The following is a 16,001-nucleotide window of genomic DNA, read 5'->3' as shown; positions in this document are numbered from 1 at the left end:
AGGTTAGGTTAGGTTAGGTTAGGTTAGGGAAGAGGGGGTGGACTACCAGCCCAGCAGAGCATAGGCCACAAAAGGGCCCATTGTTCCCCCCATAATGAACTTTCTTAGTTAAACCTCAGGCATTTGGCTGAGGTTCATTTAGTCAAAAATACATTTACCTTTTTAAACAGTTTTCATTTATCATGTACATTTGGAAAAAAATGATTATTATAACTTTAGTGTTGTACCCCAAAACAACTCCTTTGTCCTTAATAATAATACCAGTCTTCAATTTTTTTTACATCTGATTTCACATTGAAATCAATTATTCACACACCTTACTTGACATTAGTTCACACTCAAGATGAGTATAATCGCAACGTTTTTTTTGTTTTTTTTTAGCTATACTCGACGAAACTATAAATGCAACACTTTTATTTTATTCCCATTTTCCATGCACTGAAGAAAATATGTAAAATGTCTTCTGTTCACCACCACCAACAAAAAATATTTCTCTCAAATTTTGTCAATTAATTTGTTAAAACCTGTTATTGAGCTCTTGACCATTGCTAAGATACAGTAATCCATCCACCTGTGTGTGACATATTAAGATCCTGATTAAACGGCATGATTATTGCACACGGGTTCCTTGGACTGTTCACAGCAAAATCCAACTCTAACATTTGCAGTTTTATCAAACAACACAAAGCCACAGATGTCATTTGGAGAGAGAGAGACAGCATATAATCGACATGCTAAATGCAGAAATGTCCACCAGAGTTGTTGGCCATGAACTGAATGTTCATTTCGCTACCACAAGCACACTCCAGTGTGTAATGGTTTAGGCAGAGGACTATGGAGTAAGATACCTGCCATAAAGATGTGTCCATAATTCTAACCATTCGTATTTGTAACTCTAATTTCTATGACAACAAAGTATTCACCGTGTATACAAATTCAAGACGACCCCTATGCAGAGAACCACAACAATGGCAACAACAAACCAAATTACCATGTGCACAGTTTTTAGCAGAGTTTGTATCAGCAGGAAAGTGGGCTTTCATGAAGCAGGCAGAGGTCAGGCACATGGATGATCAGTGCAACAGGCAACAGTCTTTCTGAGGGAGTAGAAAGTAGGATATCCAAAGTACAAGCAGTAGGTGAGTACACAAAAAATTATCACACGAGATGAACAAATCCAAGACGCCAACAAAAGTCTGTAAAAGAGATGAAAAAATAATGAAAAAGTTACCTGCATAGCACCTCTCTGCCTGTAACCTCCTATGGGAATATAAACACGAAAGAGGAAGATAAACCCAAACAATCTGGCAGTGAGAGACCATTCTAACAGTGAATATATGTAGGTTTATTTTCTAACATGTTGCAAAATTACAGCTCATTTTAATAAAGAGGACATATTTATCTGGTGGGAAATTTCATAGTGAATAGTCTTTTCCTTCATTGCTGTCATGCTGACTAACTACAGGAGGAAGCGTGTGTATGTGCATGCGTGAGGTTTTGAGATTACCTGTGACCCATCTTGCATTAGCATTCTTAAGATTTCTTGTAAATCACTTTCAGATCTACCAAATGTTGTCATAGCATTCGATCCCTTGAATTTCTCCCCCTCAGGTGTTGAAATTATAAATTGTTTCCAGGCAGCATGAATTTTGATCATATTGGCAACACCTTTTTATGAATCCCTTATCTAAATGCTAAGGAATGATAGTGGTGCTGAAGTAAATTATTTTTATAACTTAAATCTTAAAAACCCAGTTGCACTATATCTTTAATGGAAACACACACACACACACACACACACACACACACACACACACACACACCCATCTTCAACTGCTTATCCAAGTTCGGGTTGCGTGGGGCTGGAACCTATCTTAGCCCATAGGGTGTGAGCGGGGTACACCCTGGATATATATATATATATATATATATATATATATATATATATATATATATATATATATATATATAAACTCTCAAATACCACAAAGTGTTTTTAATGTTTGCATGAGGTAGGTTTTCAGGCGATTCAAAAAAGTCTTATTTTGAAATCTGTCAATGGAAAAGGTTTTTCCAGTATTGCAGGTCACATGACATACAGAAAACATCATATAACATTAAAAAAAAAATGAAATACATGTTTTCAGAGTAAGACCATTGTTAAACAATATAAAAAAAAATGCCAATATTGAGTAGGACTTACCTTTCCATCACCATGTCTGGATTTACAGTTCTCACGAGAGAATCACTAGAATGACATTCGTGAGAACGCAGAAGCCAAAAGTCACATTCCATCAGTTAATGGAAATGTTGCCATTTTGCTTTGTCGCCATTCTGAAAATACCAGTGAACTTCTGAGCAAATCTACTGTGTAGTGGAAACCAGCCAGAGACAGAATAATGCCAGAAAAAGGATAATGCGGAGACCAAACCCAAACACAAAAACGTGCCCCATTGTACAATGTTATTTCCAACCAAACATCTGCAGACCATGTGTAACCACGCCAGCCAAGGACCACCACATCAACATCCAACTTCATCTGATAAGGACCTTAACTAAAAAAAATAAGACTGCCTGCAAATTTTAGAGAGGCCTTTCATTCTGACCAGTCTATGCAATACATGCAATAATCATGCTGTTTCATCAGCATCTTGATATCCCACACCTGCCAGGTGCAACGTAAAGTGCAAACAGGGATTTAAACAAATTTGTGAAAAAAAAAAATTCAAGACAAATAAACCTTTTGGGTGCATTGAAGTCTCGGATCTTTTACTTCAATGCAGAAAAATGGGAGCAAAAATGACAGTGTTGCATTTATAGTTTATTATGTCTTGTGATAAATCAGTGTTCATCAAGTGTTCTGTTCATCATTTTGAAACAGCTATTCTGACAATAAAATGAACAAAGTGGGAGTGGAAATGGTGTCTCAGTTATCAAAAAAAAAAATGGAGCTGAGGAGGTGTAGTTCCATCTTCATGCTTCTAGGTTATGGTAAATTCAATCTCATCCATCTCTTCTTCTGTGTCCCCCAAACTCTCCGCTGCTTTCTCGGCCCTCGCTCTCTCACTGGGTTGGATGTAGTTATCCTCAATGAAGCCATCATCATCTTCATCATCATCATCATCATCATCGTCGCATGCGGGAGGCACACGATGAGCATCCACTGCCCACTCATGATCAATGGTGGATACCAAACCCATGCCTGTCAGTGGTAACACAGTCTGTCATCACTCTCCATGAAGACACTTTGTCATGGTTCAACAGTAAGTCTTTTTAACAACTACACCAGTGGATCAGTAACCTGTGAGTTTCAGTCAACCTTATGTACATCAACTAGACCTAAATTAATAAAAGTATTACAATGAGGTGCTTGCGTACTGTACTTATGTATAAATTTGTACTTTACTTGAGTAACTCTACTTTCTGCTATTTTATTCATCGAGGCAAATATTGTATTTTTTACTCCACTGCATGTAGGTGCCATATGGTTCATCGATTAAGCTTAACAATACAAAATATAATCAATACATAAATTATATTTTGACATCAAGGGCGATATATTGATCCACAACATTGTTGAAAATGTTTTAGAAATGAATTAAAATAAAATACATGCATTTAGATCAGCAACGTTGGCCAGATGCATCATTAAAGCAATGAGCACTTTAATGCTAAAATCAATATAATCCAACAATAAAATAAATATTTTCTGAAATGGTCCACTTTGTGTAATGAGTTTACTGTGGCGCTATAATTAGATTTTGAAACAGCAAATATTTGCACAAAAACAAAAAAGTCAGCTTGAACATTAAATATCTTGTCTTTGCAATGTATTCAATTGAATATAGGTTGAAAAAGATTTGCAGATCATTGTATTCTGTTTTTATTTACATTTCACACAACGTTCCAACTTCATTGGAACTGGGGTCATATATATATATATATATATATATATATATATATATATATATATATATATATATATATATATATATATAGTAGTGTTCAGAATAATAGTAGTGCTATGTGACTAAAAAGATTAATCCAGGTTTTGAGTATATTTCTTATTGTTACATGGGAAACAAGGTACCAGTAGATTCAGTAGATTCTCACAAATCCAACAAGACCAAGCATTCATGATATGCACACTCTTAAGACTATGAAATTGGGCTATTAGTAAAAAAAAGTAGAAAAGGGGGTGTTCACAATAATAGTAGCATCTGCTGTTGATGCTACAAACTCAAAACTATTATGTTCAAACTGCTATTTTAGCAATCCTGTGAATCACTAAACTAGTATTTAGTTGTATAACCACAGTTTTTCCATGATTTCTTCACATCTGCGAGGCATTAATTTTGTTGGTTTGGAACCAAGATTTTGCTCGTTTACTAGTGTGCTCGGGGTCATTGTCTTGTTGAAACACCCATTTCAAGAGCATGTCCTCTTCAGCATAAGGCAACATGACCACTTCAAGTATTTTGACATATCCAAACTGATCCATGATACCTGGTATGCGATATATAGGCCCAACACCATAGTAGGAGAAACATGCCCATATCATGATGCTTGCACCACCATGCTTCACTGTCTTCACTGTGAACTGTGGCGTGAATTCAGGGTTTGGGGGTCGTCTCACAAACTGTCTGCGGCCCTTGGACCCAAAAAGAACAATTATACTCTCATCAGTCCACAAAATATTCCTCCATTTCTCATTAGGCCAGTTGATGTGTTCTTTGGCAAATTGTAACCTCTTCTGCACATGTCTTTTATTTAACAGAGGGACTTTGTGGGGGATTCTTGCAAATAAATTAGCTTCACACAGGCGTCTTCTAACTGTCACGACACTTACAGGTAACTCCAGACTGTCTTTGATCATCCTGGAGCTGATCAATGGGTGAGCCTTTGCCAATACTTGCCGATACTTTTCTAACAGACCTCATATATATAACTTGTTAGCCTGCATTAGTAACCAGCAGACAGAATATAGGCAAGCAACTACTGATTCCTCTTCTTTTTCTTTCAGCCTTCCGACTGTGCTGGAAAATGCTAAAGTTGGAGTAAGCATGCTCATTTTGGGCGACTGTATTAGGGGGGCCTGCTCCCCTGTAGATATGAAGGGCTTCATCTAAGGTTATGAATTTGATTCATATTCGCACTCACAGACTTCTGGTGTTTCTGTATGATTCTACCTAAATGTCCATTCATATCAGATCATTATGTAATTGTACCATTTAAATGGTTAATGGTTAAAAACAGAAAATCAGTGGCAAAGATAACTTGCTATTAAACGGCACTGTATAAATGAAATGAAAATCCATATGTGGCGGTCATTGTTTAAAATGAACCAGATAGACATGTGGTTGTGCTACACATGAACCACGTTCAAGTTTTTAAGGTTGTTCTGGTGTGTCTTAATACCAAACCCCATTTGCATTTAAAATAATAAAGAAGTGTTAAGGTTCAATCTGAGAATCTAAAGCTTCATCTCCTTAACTGCAGATGGTAGCAAGAAGCAACATCTCACACCTTTTTTTGGTCAAATTAAACGACTTGCTAGATAATGAAAAATGGAGTTAATGAATATAATATCTCAGTCAATAAAGATTCAAGAGAAAGTCATATGATTTCTCCTGTTTGTGCATTTTATCTGTTCAGATGTATGATCCTTCCACCCCTAACCCTAACCCCATTCGGGTTCACCACAGCAGATCCAAGGTGGATTTGCATGTTGATATTGGCTCAGGTTTTACACCACATGCCCTTCCTGACGCAACTCCACGTTACATGGAGAAATGTGGCAGGGGTGGGATTTGAAACTGGAACCTTATGTACTGAAACCAAGTGCATGAACCACTTGGCCACCACACCCGCTCATTCATGGAATGACAGCGTAATATTGTGGCTGAAAAAAAAAAAAAAAGAAAATTCAAACTAGTATTAAGCAACTTTTCCCAACATGAATACTAACATAAAAAAGTCAAACATGCAAAGTAAAATATTATTTTCTTTATTGTAAACCATATCTTTCATAATCACCAGTAGATTTTTGACAGATTGACCAGGACTCTCCAAAAACACTATAATCTAAAATAGTATCATGTAGATCATAGACATTTATCCTACTTCTATGGACAGATGATATAGAGTAAACATTGGATATTGTTGAACACAGTGACATATGTTCATTTTTTTTTTTTAGTAGAAGATAATGACTAAGAAATTGTGGCAAACATAACCCAGTCTCATGAGTTTTTTCGTGTTCCCGTCACAAACTGAGTCACATTTTCGTAATGGTTTCTTTTTTTAATCTTACTATTACTCACCCTACCCCTCCCCCTAACATAACCATAACCATTGCCTTCTGTAGTTTGTTTTTCATATAGCTTGTTTACAACCTTGCTTAGTTTTGCTTAAGTAATTATGTTCCATTTTCAGTCCTCATGTTCATACCCTGTTCTTGGTTATGTTATTCTGCCCTCAGTTTTTATTTTACTTTTGTCCATAGTTCTCAGTTTCCCTCACGTCCAGTTAATTATGTTCACTCCACGCCTTGCATCTGCCATTATGTTTTTCCCTCACTTTGATTCAGTCTGTTTTGTTTCCATTCACTCATACTCTTGCACCAGCTCACGTGTCTTTGTCTATTACATCACGCCACTTTGCACAATCCCTTCCTCACTGTCTTGCCCCATCTATACTCTTTGTTTACTAGCCACACCCCCTTTGTAGATCCTTCTCCTTAGGTGCACCTTGTTAACACTTGCTTATTTAGTGTCTTCCCAGCCACCACTCCTTTGCCAGTTTGTTGTTGCTTCTTGCACACATCCCAGCCTTTTGTTCTCAGTCCTGTTTTTGCCAAGCCTTGTATGGATTATTGTTCTGTTCTCCTCGACCACGCTTTTTGCCTCGACCTTGATTACTGTGTTTGCCTGTGCCTTGACCCCTGCTTGAGCATGACTGCGTTTTTGTCTGACCCCAATTGGACTTCTCCTCTGCTACTTGACCACCTGGGCACCGAACCTAAGCCTGAAATAAAGACCATGTTTTTTTCCTACTCCAACACCAAGTCTGGGAGTCTGCGTTGCGAGTTCAGCCGCTATGGTTGTCGGGCAGTCGCCCGTCCTGACAAAGACAGCATTTCCCCAAAATGTTTCCCCAAAATCACTATGTTAATGTGATGCACGTGTAAGTTTAGTCACTTGAAACAAACCTGGTGATTCACAGCACCTAACACTGTCTGTCTCCCTCAGCCGTGTGTGCCTGTAGCTGGCCAGGTAGCGGCGAACCACGTGGCATTTAGCAAGGAGAGCAATCAGAAGGGAAAGAAGGATGGCTGCTGCCACAATGCTCACCAGGAACTCCCATTTCTGAGAGCTGGGTTTGCCTGTTGGGACTGACACGGTGTCTGTCAGTGAAAAAAAAAACAAACCATGTTATACTTCACTCTCAACTGTATCAATGATTGTCATGTGTTGTGGAGCAGGTCGTTCAGCGGGATAAAGAACTGGACGACCAATGCGTAGACTAGGGTTTGATTCCTGGTCACTCTACCTGTCTGTGTCCTTAGAATAGACACTTCATTTGCATTGTCCAAGTTCACGCATCTGTATAAGGGTGCCAGTGTCGCAGACCGAACAGTCCCCCCTAAAAACTGGTCCGCTCTGCCTTCAAGGCGCATGCATCATTTCGGACCACAGCAGCACGTCTGACGGAGTCTCTACAACCAAAGTGACCAAAGGGAATAATGTGATTATTAATCTCGTAAATCATTCTAAAGTCAGTTTTAAGCAGAAATGAGACGATTGCCACATTTCACTACTGACGCTCATCGTAGATGCAGCAGCACGTCAGACTTAGACGTGCTTATGTGTCTCTCTGATCGCTTCCTTCATCTTTTATGATGAAATAATGCTGAATTTATGTGGATTTGATGGTTGTACAAAAGCTTCAGATATCTGTTGCTTAGACAGATGATGACTGGAGTGCAGTTTTAAGTACGTAGAAACGAGGTAATAATCGGTGGATCGCAGCTGGCGCTTAGAAATGACACATGCGCAGTGAAGGGGCAAATTTTTATGGGGGACCGTTCGGTCACCGACACCGGCCTTGGCTGGCAAAGTACTCTGTGATGGACTGGCGTCCTATCCTAGGTGAGTCAGGCCCATTTGATGAATCTTACATTTGAAAAGGAACAATTGAATGGAAAGCTGATGCTTGAATTCAATAGCAAAACAAGTTTTTGGTGGTTTTATTTTTTGTGTCTGTAGGTGACCAAAATGTAAATTCACACATATTTTAGATCCAGTTTTGTGAAATACCCTTGATCGAAGAAGACACTTTATTTTATTTTAGCTGTAGCTGTGGAGCCGGCAAAGCTTTTTATCAAACATGCCACAAACTCTAAAAGAGAACACACTGCTCAACTTTAAAAAAAAAAGGTACATCACAATTTGTATGAATCTTTTTAAAAATAATTTCACCTCAACCATTACTGAGTACATGCTTTTACTATAGTCAGACGAACTCAAAGATGTTAGTTAAGTGGTTCAGTACATTAAATTTGCTTTGTACTCTATGAGGTTAATGAAGGTGAACCAACTTATAAAAGTTCTGGCATTATTACGTAGCCAAATTATTTCATTCAAAGCATTCTAACGTCTTTATTTTGCAGAAATGTCTATGCATATTGTTCACTGAATTTTTTTTAAATTTTTTTTTTATATAAAAAAACTTATTTCGCTGAAGTCCGAATAAATTACATGTTGCAATTCCAGGTCTACAATCAAATTGTTTTAAAATCATTGTTCAACTTTTAGAAAACCTGTCACTAATTTTGTGTCAACATCTTGTAATTTATCAACTTACTAAAGTGTGAGCATGTAAAACGTTTTCCCCATTCTGAAAATACTCTTCAATTTAAGTTATACAAACTAACAAAATGAGTCGTTTTTTTAAAGAGTGTATCATCACTATAGATTGATGTTATTAGCAAGACAGGATGAATCTTCTCAGAGCTCTCCGTCTTTTCAGGTTTGATCTATCTGCATTCTGTTTGATCCCAGTTACTTTGGAAACAGCGCGTGGCAAGAAGCATCTCCTTTCCACTTAAAGAGGCAGGCTCAGAAACAGGTTGTTCCTTATAAGCCTGAAAATGGGATGTTTAGGATCCATCATATCAGCATTTATTGGGTATTTTTGGCTACAGTCTCATTTAAAGACACTTTTTGACCTTTGCTGAAAATATATTACCATATAGCTCCTTTAAGACAAACACTGCTGAAGTTCATTTATGAGGATAAATGAATGGTTTCAGATTGATGCGGCAGGTGAAACAGAATCCTTACCGTTTTGTGCCGTTGTTTGTGTTGCTGTAGGAAACGTGTTCGTTGTTGAGAACTCCATCTGGTTAAGCTCCTGTTTGTCTCAAGTGGCTTCTGCGTATCTTGTTTCGGGAAACCATTAACTCTTGGAACAAAGTTCTTAAATTGCTAGCTGAAGCTAATACGGAAGCTTTACTTCACCTTGAACCAAAGGTTAGGATTGTTGAAAGCCTGTAAATGTGATATTTGTTCCACCAGGCAACATTAAAAGGGATCTGAGGGAGACGTCGTAGAGCAGACATCTCCCCACATGAGGGAGGTTGTCATCCTGAAGAGCTTTCTTGACCTGGAGGATGCGAAACCTTCAAATCTCCACTAGATGGCAAGGTTTAGTGACAGGGGCGCCTCTTCCTGCCATGAGATACATCAGTCAGTCTTCTTGCTGCAGTCAAATGAGGTTTCAGAAAGTGAAAGAGGTAAATCACAGTGAATTTTTATCTTGCACTCACAGTTTAACACACTTGGCTTCAAAAGCATCTCCAAAGGCACCTTTAAATTTCATCACTATACCCCCATTGCATTGCTACCCAATGTGCATTGTGGCTTTTGATTGCTTCAGACTCTTTTTGAAGAACAAAATGCATGATCAAAAAAAAAAAGATGCTACCATCCCTTGAATCCAGACATCTTTGAGTAGAAACTTGTCGGGGTGGGTGGATGAGGATATCATCCAAAATGGGGAAAAGTGTGTCACCAACAGGTCCATCACTGCATAGAACCTTCTCTGGAGCCAACACTAAATGGAAGATCACTGTATACATTTTGCTGCTTCTTTGAGGAGCTGCAGATACTGCTTGATTTCTAACGATTGAGAAAAGAAGGTCGACATACAGAGACATGCATTTAAACCAGTAAGTCTAAATGCTTTCCCTGAACTTTTTACATCTGCTTCATGCAGCTTGGTAACAGAGAAGAAGAGAAATATTGTATAATATGGCCAATACAAGGTTGTAATTACACATCTATTTGATATTTGCAGTACATTTCTTTATGTGTATAATTTGACATTCATTAAAACCTATCACGTCTAACTGTGTCATTGATTCAAGGACTCATACTGCACTTCAGCCTGTGCAAGTTGGCTTTATGATGAATGCAAATAATATCTCACATTCAAGATTAACACAACTTTGACTGAGAGTTTAGTTTCCTTTATAGTCATTTGCATATTCATCCCCTATTTGAATTCATGGCTCAAACAGCTGTCTCGCAAAACCTCCAATGCAACAGTAGATTAAGTCCAGTATACAATATATTTATATGGATTAGAAATTTCAGCAATTTTAAATGTGAATTCTTTGGTGCTTTTGTGGATTGTTTGTTCACCAATTCTTTCTAAAGTTGATGAATAAATAACCAGGCAAAGCTTCATATTAAGACTGGTCATTCTAGAAATTGTACAGTTATATCTGAAAGAAAGAGAAAACACAGTTGTCAGACTCGGCTGACTGTCACAGCGGCAGGATGGACGAGTGCTTCACGTCAACGAGTTTGAGGTCGATTTAAAAAAAAAAATCACACTGCAAGAATGACCTTAAACATATACCTTCACAAACTACAGACCGGTCTCTCTACTTCCACAATTTTCCAAAATTTTAGAAAAGCTTTTTAACAACAGGTTAGGATCCTTTATAGAAAAATATAACATAATTAACGAATGTCAATATGGGTTTAGGTCTGGTAGGTCAACTTCACTTGCAATAATTGAAGCAATAGAAGAGATTACAAACACCTTAGATAGTAAAAACTAGTTGGAATATTCATTGATTTAAAGAAAGTGTGTGACACAATCACTCAATTCTACTCAATAAATTGGAAAGATATGGTATCAGGGGAGTGACTTGGAACTGGATTCAAAGCTATTTAACGGAGAGACATCAGTTTGTGCAGATGGGTGCATTTAAATCTGGGTGTTTGGGCATCCTTTGTGGGGTCCCACAGGGATCCATACTGGGTCCACATTTTTTAAATCTTTATATAAATGACATATTTAATGTGTCACAATTATTAAAATTATTATTATTTGCAGATGATACCAATATATTCTATTCCAGTGATAACTATAGCAAACTTATTAATGTGGTAAATAGTGAATTAATTAAGCTGGAAACTTGGTTGAATATTAATAAATTATTCCTAAATATAAAAAAGACTAAAGTCATGTTTTTTGGAAATCATAATGTCAATTCTAATTTACCAATAAATATAGACGGTGTCGAAACAGATAAAGTGTCAGAAGTCAAATTTTTAGGGATAACCATCGATAGTAAATTAAGCTAGAAGTCTCATATCAGCCACATACATAAAAAAGTTTCCAAGAATGTCTCTATTATGTACAAAGCAAAATATTTTCTGGATCATAATGCATTATATTTATTGTATTGTTCTTTAATCTCTCCTTACTTAACATATTGTATAGAAATCTGGGGTAACAATTACAAAAGTTTGCTACATCCCCTCTGTATAATCCAAAAGCGGGCAATAAGAATCATCTATAAGGTAGGATATCTTGATCACACAAATAGTCTATTAGTGCAATCCAAATTGTTGAAAATGCCAGATCTGGTTAATTTTCACACTGCACAATTATTATATAAAGCCAGTAAAAACTCATTACCCAGTAATATTCTGAGTCTCTTCACCCAGAGAGAAGGAAGCTATAACTTGAGGGGATGTGGTAACTTTAAAGTCAAGGCAGTGAGAACTACCAGGAAAGGTTTCTGTGTGTCTGTGTGTGGCATTAAGCTGTGGAATAGTTTGGCACCTCAGCTCAAGCGATGTCCTAACATCCATCAATTCAAAAAAAGATACAAAGAAATGGTTCTGTTGAAATACATGAATGAGGAGAGAGGTGCGTGATCGTCACGTCTTTTTAATTTATTTCTAGTTAATTTACCTTTGCTTTTTTGCCTTGTCAGCAATAGAAGGGGTCTCGCTAGGACACACAAACTTTCATAAAATACCTGGAATTATCCTGTACATCAATTTAATTATATATATATCATAGCCATAATTGTAAACTATATTATAAAAAAAATGATAATAATGATAAGAAAATCTTACTATATGTTTGTTAATATAATAGATGTTAACATATTTGCATAATACCTGTTATTGCCGGTGTCGTAACCATGGTCAAAAGTATTATTTTTATACATCATGATCCTGTAGTTGAAATGCTAGTCAAATAGAAGTATGGTGATGATGGTAATAACTTAGAGAGAGGGGGAAACATGTATATGTATGTATGTATATATGTATGCGTATATATATGTGTATGTGTGTGTGTGTGTATGTATGTGTGTGTATGTATGTATGTACATATATATATATATATGTATGTGTGTATGTATATATGTGTATGTATAATATGTATGTATATGTGGGTGTGTATGTATGTATATATACATATATGTATATTTATGTTTACATTTATATAAATATGTACATATGTAAGTTTATTGATACATAAAAAGACTTTTCCTTTTCTTTCCTCCTTGTTTCCCCCTCTTACATCACTTACATCATTATCACCAGATCAGGGTCGGCAAGTGGGGGTCTAGGTGATGTATGTGTGTATTTTGTGTATGTATGTTCGCATGTATGATGTGTATATATATATATATATATATATATATATATATATATATATATATATATATATATATATATATATATATATATATATATATATATATATATACATGTATATATTGAGACAGAATTACCATCGACACACACAAGAATAGTCCTTTTAAATAGTCATTTTCTGAGTAAATGTGGGGAATTTATTGACATATGAAAATGGCTTAAGGAATGACACCAGCAATATCAATATCAATTAAAAAAAAAATGGTAGTAATATAATAATAGAAATAAAAAAAAACAAAAAAAATGTTTTGATTGACAATAATTATTGTCATTATTACTGTCTATTATGGTGGGAATTGTTTTTATCATCATTATTATTATTATGATTATTATTATAGATACTCATCACTAATATATGATATCAATTACATAGTAATAAAAAAGGAATATTGGTCACAATCGGTAGTCGTAATAACGTATGGGTATTTGGGGGTGGGATTAAATAAATTCGTCTTCATCCCACCTCTTTTCAGGTTAAGTGCGCGGGTATGTATGCGTGTATGTTTGTATCTCCTGTTCTTTTCAAACCAATGTGGGTAAATGAAGATGTCAAAGAAATGCTTATTTTGTAAAACTCAAAATAAATGATCAATCAGTCAATATGTATGTATATGTACGTGTATCTATGTATATGCATATATGTAGTATGTATGTGTATATATGTATACATGTGTGTGTGTGTGTATGTATGTATATGTGTGCGTGTATATATATGTGTATATGTGTAGGGGTATGTATATGTATGTGTAGGTATAAATGTATGTATGTGTATATATATGTAGTGTATATTTATTTATATGTTAGTGGGTATGTATATAGGTATATATGTGAGTGCGTATATCAATCAATCAATCAATCAATCAATTTTTTATATAGCGCCAAATCACAACAAACAGTTGCCCCAAGGCGCTTTATATTGTAAGGCAAGGCCATACAATAATTATGTAAAACCCCAACGGTCAAAACGACCCCCTGTGAGCAAGCACTTGGCTACAGTGGGAAGGAAAAACTCCCTTTTAACAGGAAGAAACCTCCAGCAGAACCAGGCTCAGGGAGGGGCAGTCTTCTGCTGGGACTGGTTGGGGCTGAGGGAGAGAACCAGGAAAAAGACATGCTGTGGAGGGGAGCAGAGATCGATCACTAATGATTAAATGCAGAGTGGTGCATACAGAGCAAAAACAGAAAGAAACAGTGCATCATGGGAACCCCCCAGCAGTCTACGTCTATAGCAGCATAACTAAGGGATGGTTCAGGGTCACCTGATCCAGCCCTAACTATAAGCTTTAGCAAAAAGGAAAGTTTTAAGCCTAATCTTAAAAGTAGAGAGGGTGTCTGTCTCCCTGATCTGAATTGGGAGCTGGTTCCACAGGAGAGGAGCCTGAAAGCTGAAGGCTCTGCCTCCCATTCTACTCTTACAAACCCTAGGAACTACAAGTAAGCCTGCAGTCTGAGAGCGAAGCGCTCTATTGGGGTGATATGGTACTACGAGGTCCCTAAGATAAGATGGGACCTGATTATTCAAAACCTTATAAGTAAGAAGAAGAATGTTAAATTCTATTCTAGAATTAACAGGAAGCCAATGAAGAGAGGCCAATATGGGTGAGATATGCTCTCTCCTTCTAGTCCCCGTCAGTACTCTAGCTGCAGCATTTTGAATTAACTGAAGGCTTTTTAGGGAACTTTTAGGACAACCTGATAATAATGAATTACAATAGTCCAGCCTAGAGGAAATAAATGCATGAATTAGTTTTTCAGCATCACTCTGAGACAAGACCTTTCTGATTTTAGAGATATTGCGTAAATGCAAAAAAGCAGTCCTACATATTTGTTTAATATGCGCTTTGAATGACATATCCTGATCAAAAATGACTCCAACATTTCTCACAGTATTACTAGAGGTCAGGGTAATGCCATCCAGAGTAAGGATCTGGTTAGACACCATGTTTCTAAGATTTGTGGGGCCAAGTACAATAACTTCAGTTTTATCTGAGTTTAAAAGCAGGAAATTAGAGGTCATCCATGTCTTTATGTCTGTAAGACAATCCTGCAGTTTAGCTAATTGGTGTGTGTCCTCTGGCTTCATGGATAGATAAAGCTGGGTATCATCTGCGTAACAATGAAAATTTAAGCAATACTGTCTAATAATACTACTATGATGAATTCTAAAACCTGACTGAAACTCTTCAAATAGACCATTCCTCTGCAGATGATCAGTTAGCTGTTTTACAACTACCCTTTCAAGAATTTTTGAGAGAAAAGGAAGGTTGGAGATTGGCCTATAATTAGCTAAGATAGCTGGGTCAAGTGATGGCTTTTTAAGTAATGGTTTAATTACTGCCACCTTAAAAGCCTGTGGTACATAGCCAACTAACAAAGATAGATTGATCATATTTAAGATCGAAGCATTAAATAATGGTAGGGCTTCCTTGAGCAGCCTGGTAGGAATGGGGTCTAATAAACATGTTGATGGTTTGGATGAAGTAACTAATGAAAATAACTCAGACAGAACAATCGGAGAGAAAGAGTCTAACCAAATACCGGCATCACTGAAAGCAGCCAAAGATAACGATACGTCTTTGGGATGGTTATGAGTAATTTTTTCTCTAATAGTTAAAATTTTGTTAGCAAAGAAAGTCATGAAGTCATTACTAGTTAAAGTTAATGGAATACTCAGCTCAATAGAGCTCTGACTCTTTGTCAGCCTGGCTACAGTGCTGAAAAGAAACCTGGGGTTGTTCTTATTTTCTTCAATTAGTGATGAGTAGAAAGATGTCCTAGCTTTACGGAGGGCTTTTTTATAGAGCAACAGACTCTTTTTCCAGGCTAGGTGAAGATCTTCTAAATTAGTGAGTTAGTATATGTGTGTGTATAAGTGTATATATGTATATAATGTGTGTGTATGTATGTACGTATACAGGTATATATGCACGGCCCAAGCAGAGGGTCACCCCCTAGAGCAGGGGTGGGCAA

The 16,001-nt window shown here is 36.7% G+C and overlaps 1 protein-coding gene and 1 long non-coding RNA gene across 2 annotated transcripts in view; both read right to left on the bottom strand.

Annotated features, from left to right (window-relative positions):
* Window positions 1-381: 381 nt before the first annotated feature.
* LOC117518412 lies at window positions 382-1,820 on the bottom strand. The gene is made up of 2 exons (XR_004562977.1): window positions 947-1,820; window positions 382-832 (listed from the first exon to the last, which is right to left on the bottom strand). It is a non-coding gene; the product is annotated as an uncharacterized LOC117518412 (long non-coding RNA).
* Window positions 1,821-2,836: 1,016 nt separating this feature from the next.
* c10h1orf210 (chromosome 10 C1orf210 homolog) overlaps window positions 2,837-16,001 on the bottom strand; it is a 29,858-nt gene continuing 16,693 nt past the window's right edge. The window contains exons 2-4 of the mRNA XM_034179527.1: window positions 9,345-9,762; window positions 7,211-7,405; window positions 2,837-3,202 (exon numbers count right to left, since the gene is read on the bottom strand). Coding sequence (XP_034035418.1) covers window positions 2,982-3,202; window positions 7,211-7,405; window positions 9,345-9,402 — 474 coding nt within the window. The 5' untranslated portion in view covers window positions 9,403-9,762 and the 3' untranslated portion in view covers window positions 2,837-2,981. The remainder of the gene's footprint in view (window positions 3,203-7,210; window positions 7,406-9,344; window positions 9,763-16,001) is intronic.

Source organism: Thalassophryne amazonica, chromosome 10 (assembly GCF_902500255.1).
Source record: "Thalassophryne amazonica chromosome 10, fThaAma1.1, whole genome shotgun sequence".
Taxonomy (NCBI): Eukaryota; Metazoa; Chordata; class Actinopteri; order Batrachoidiformes; family Batrachoididae; genus Thalassophryne; species Thalassophryne amazonica.
This window is presented reverse-complemented; position numbering and strand designations above follow the sequence as displayed.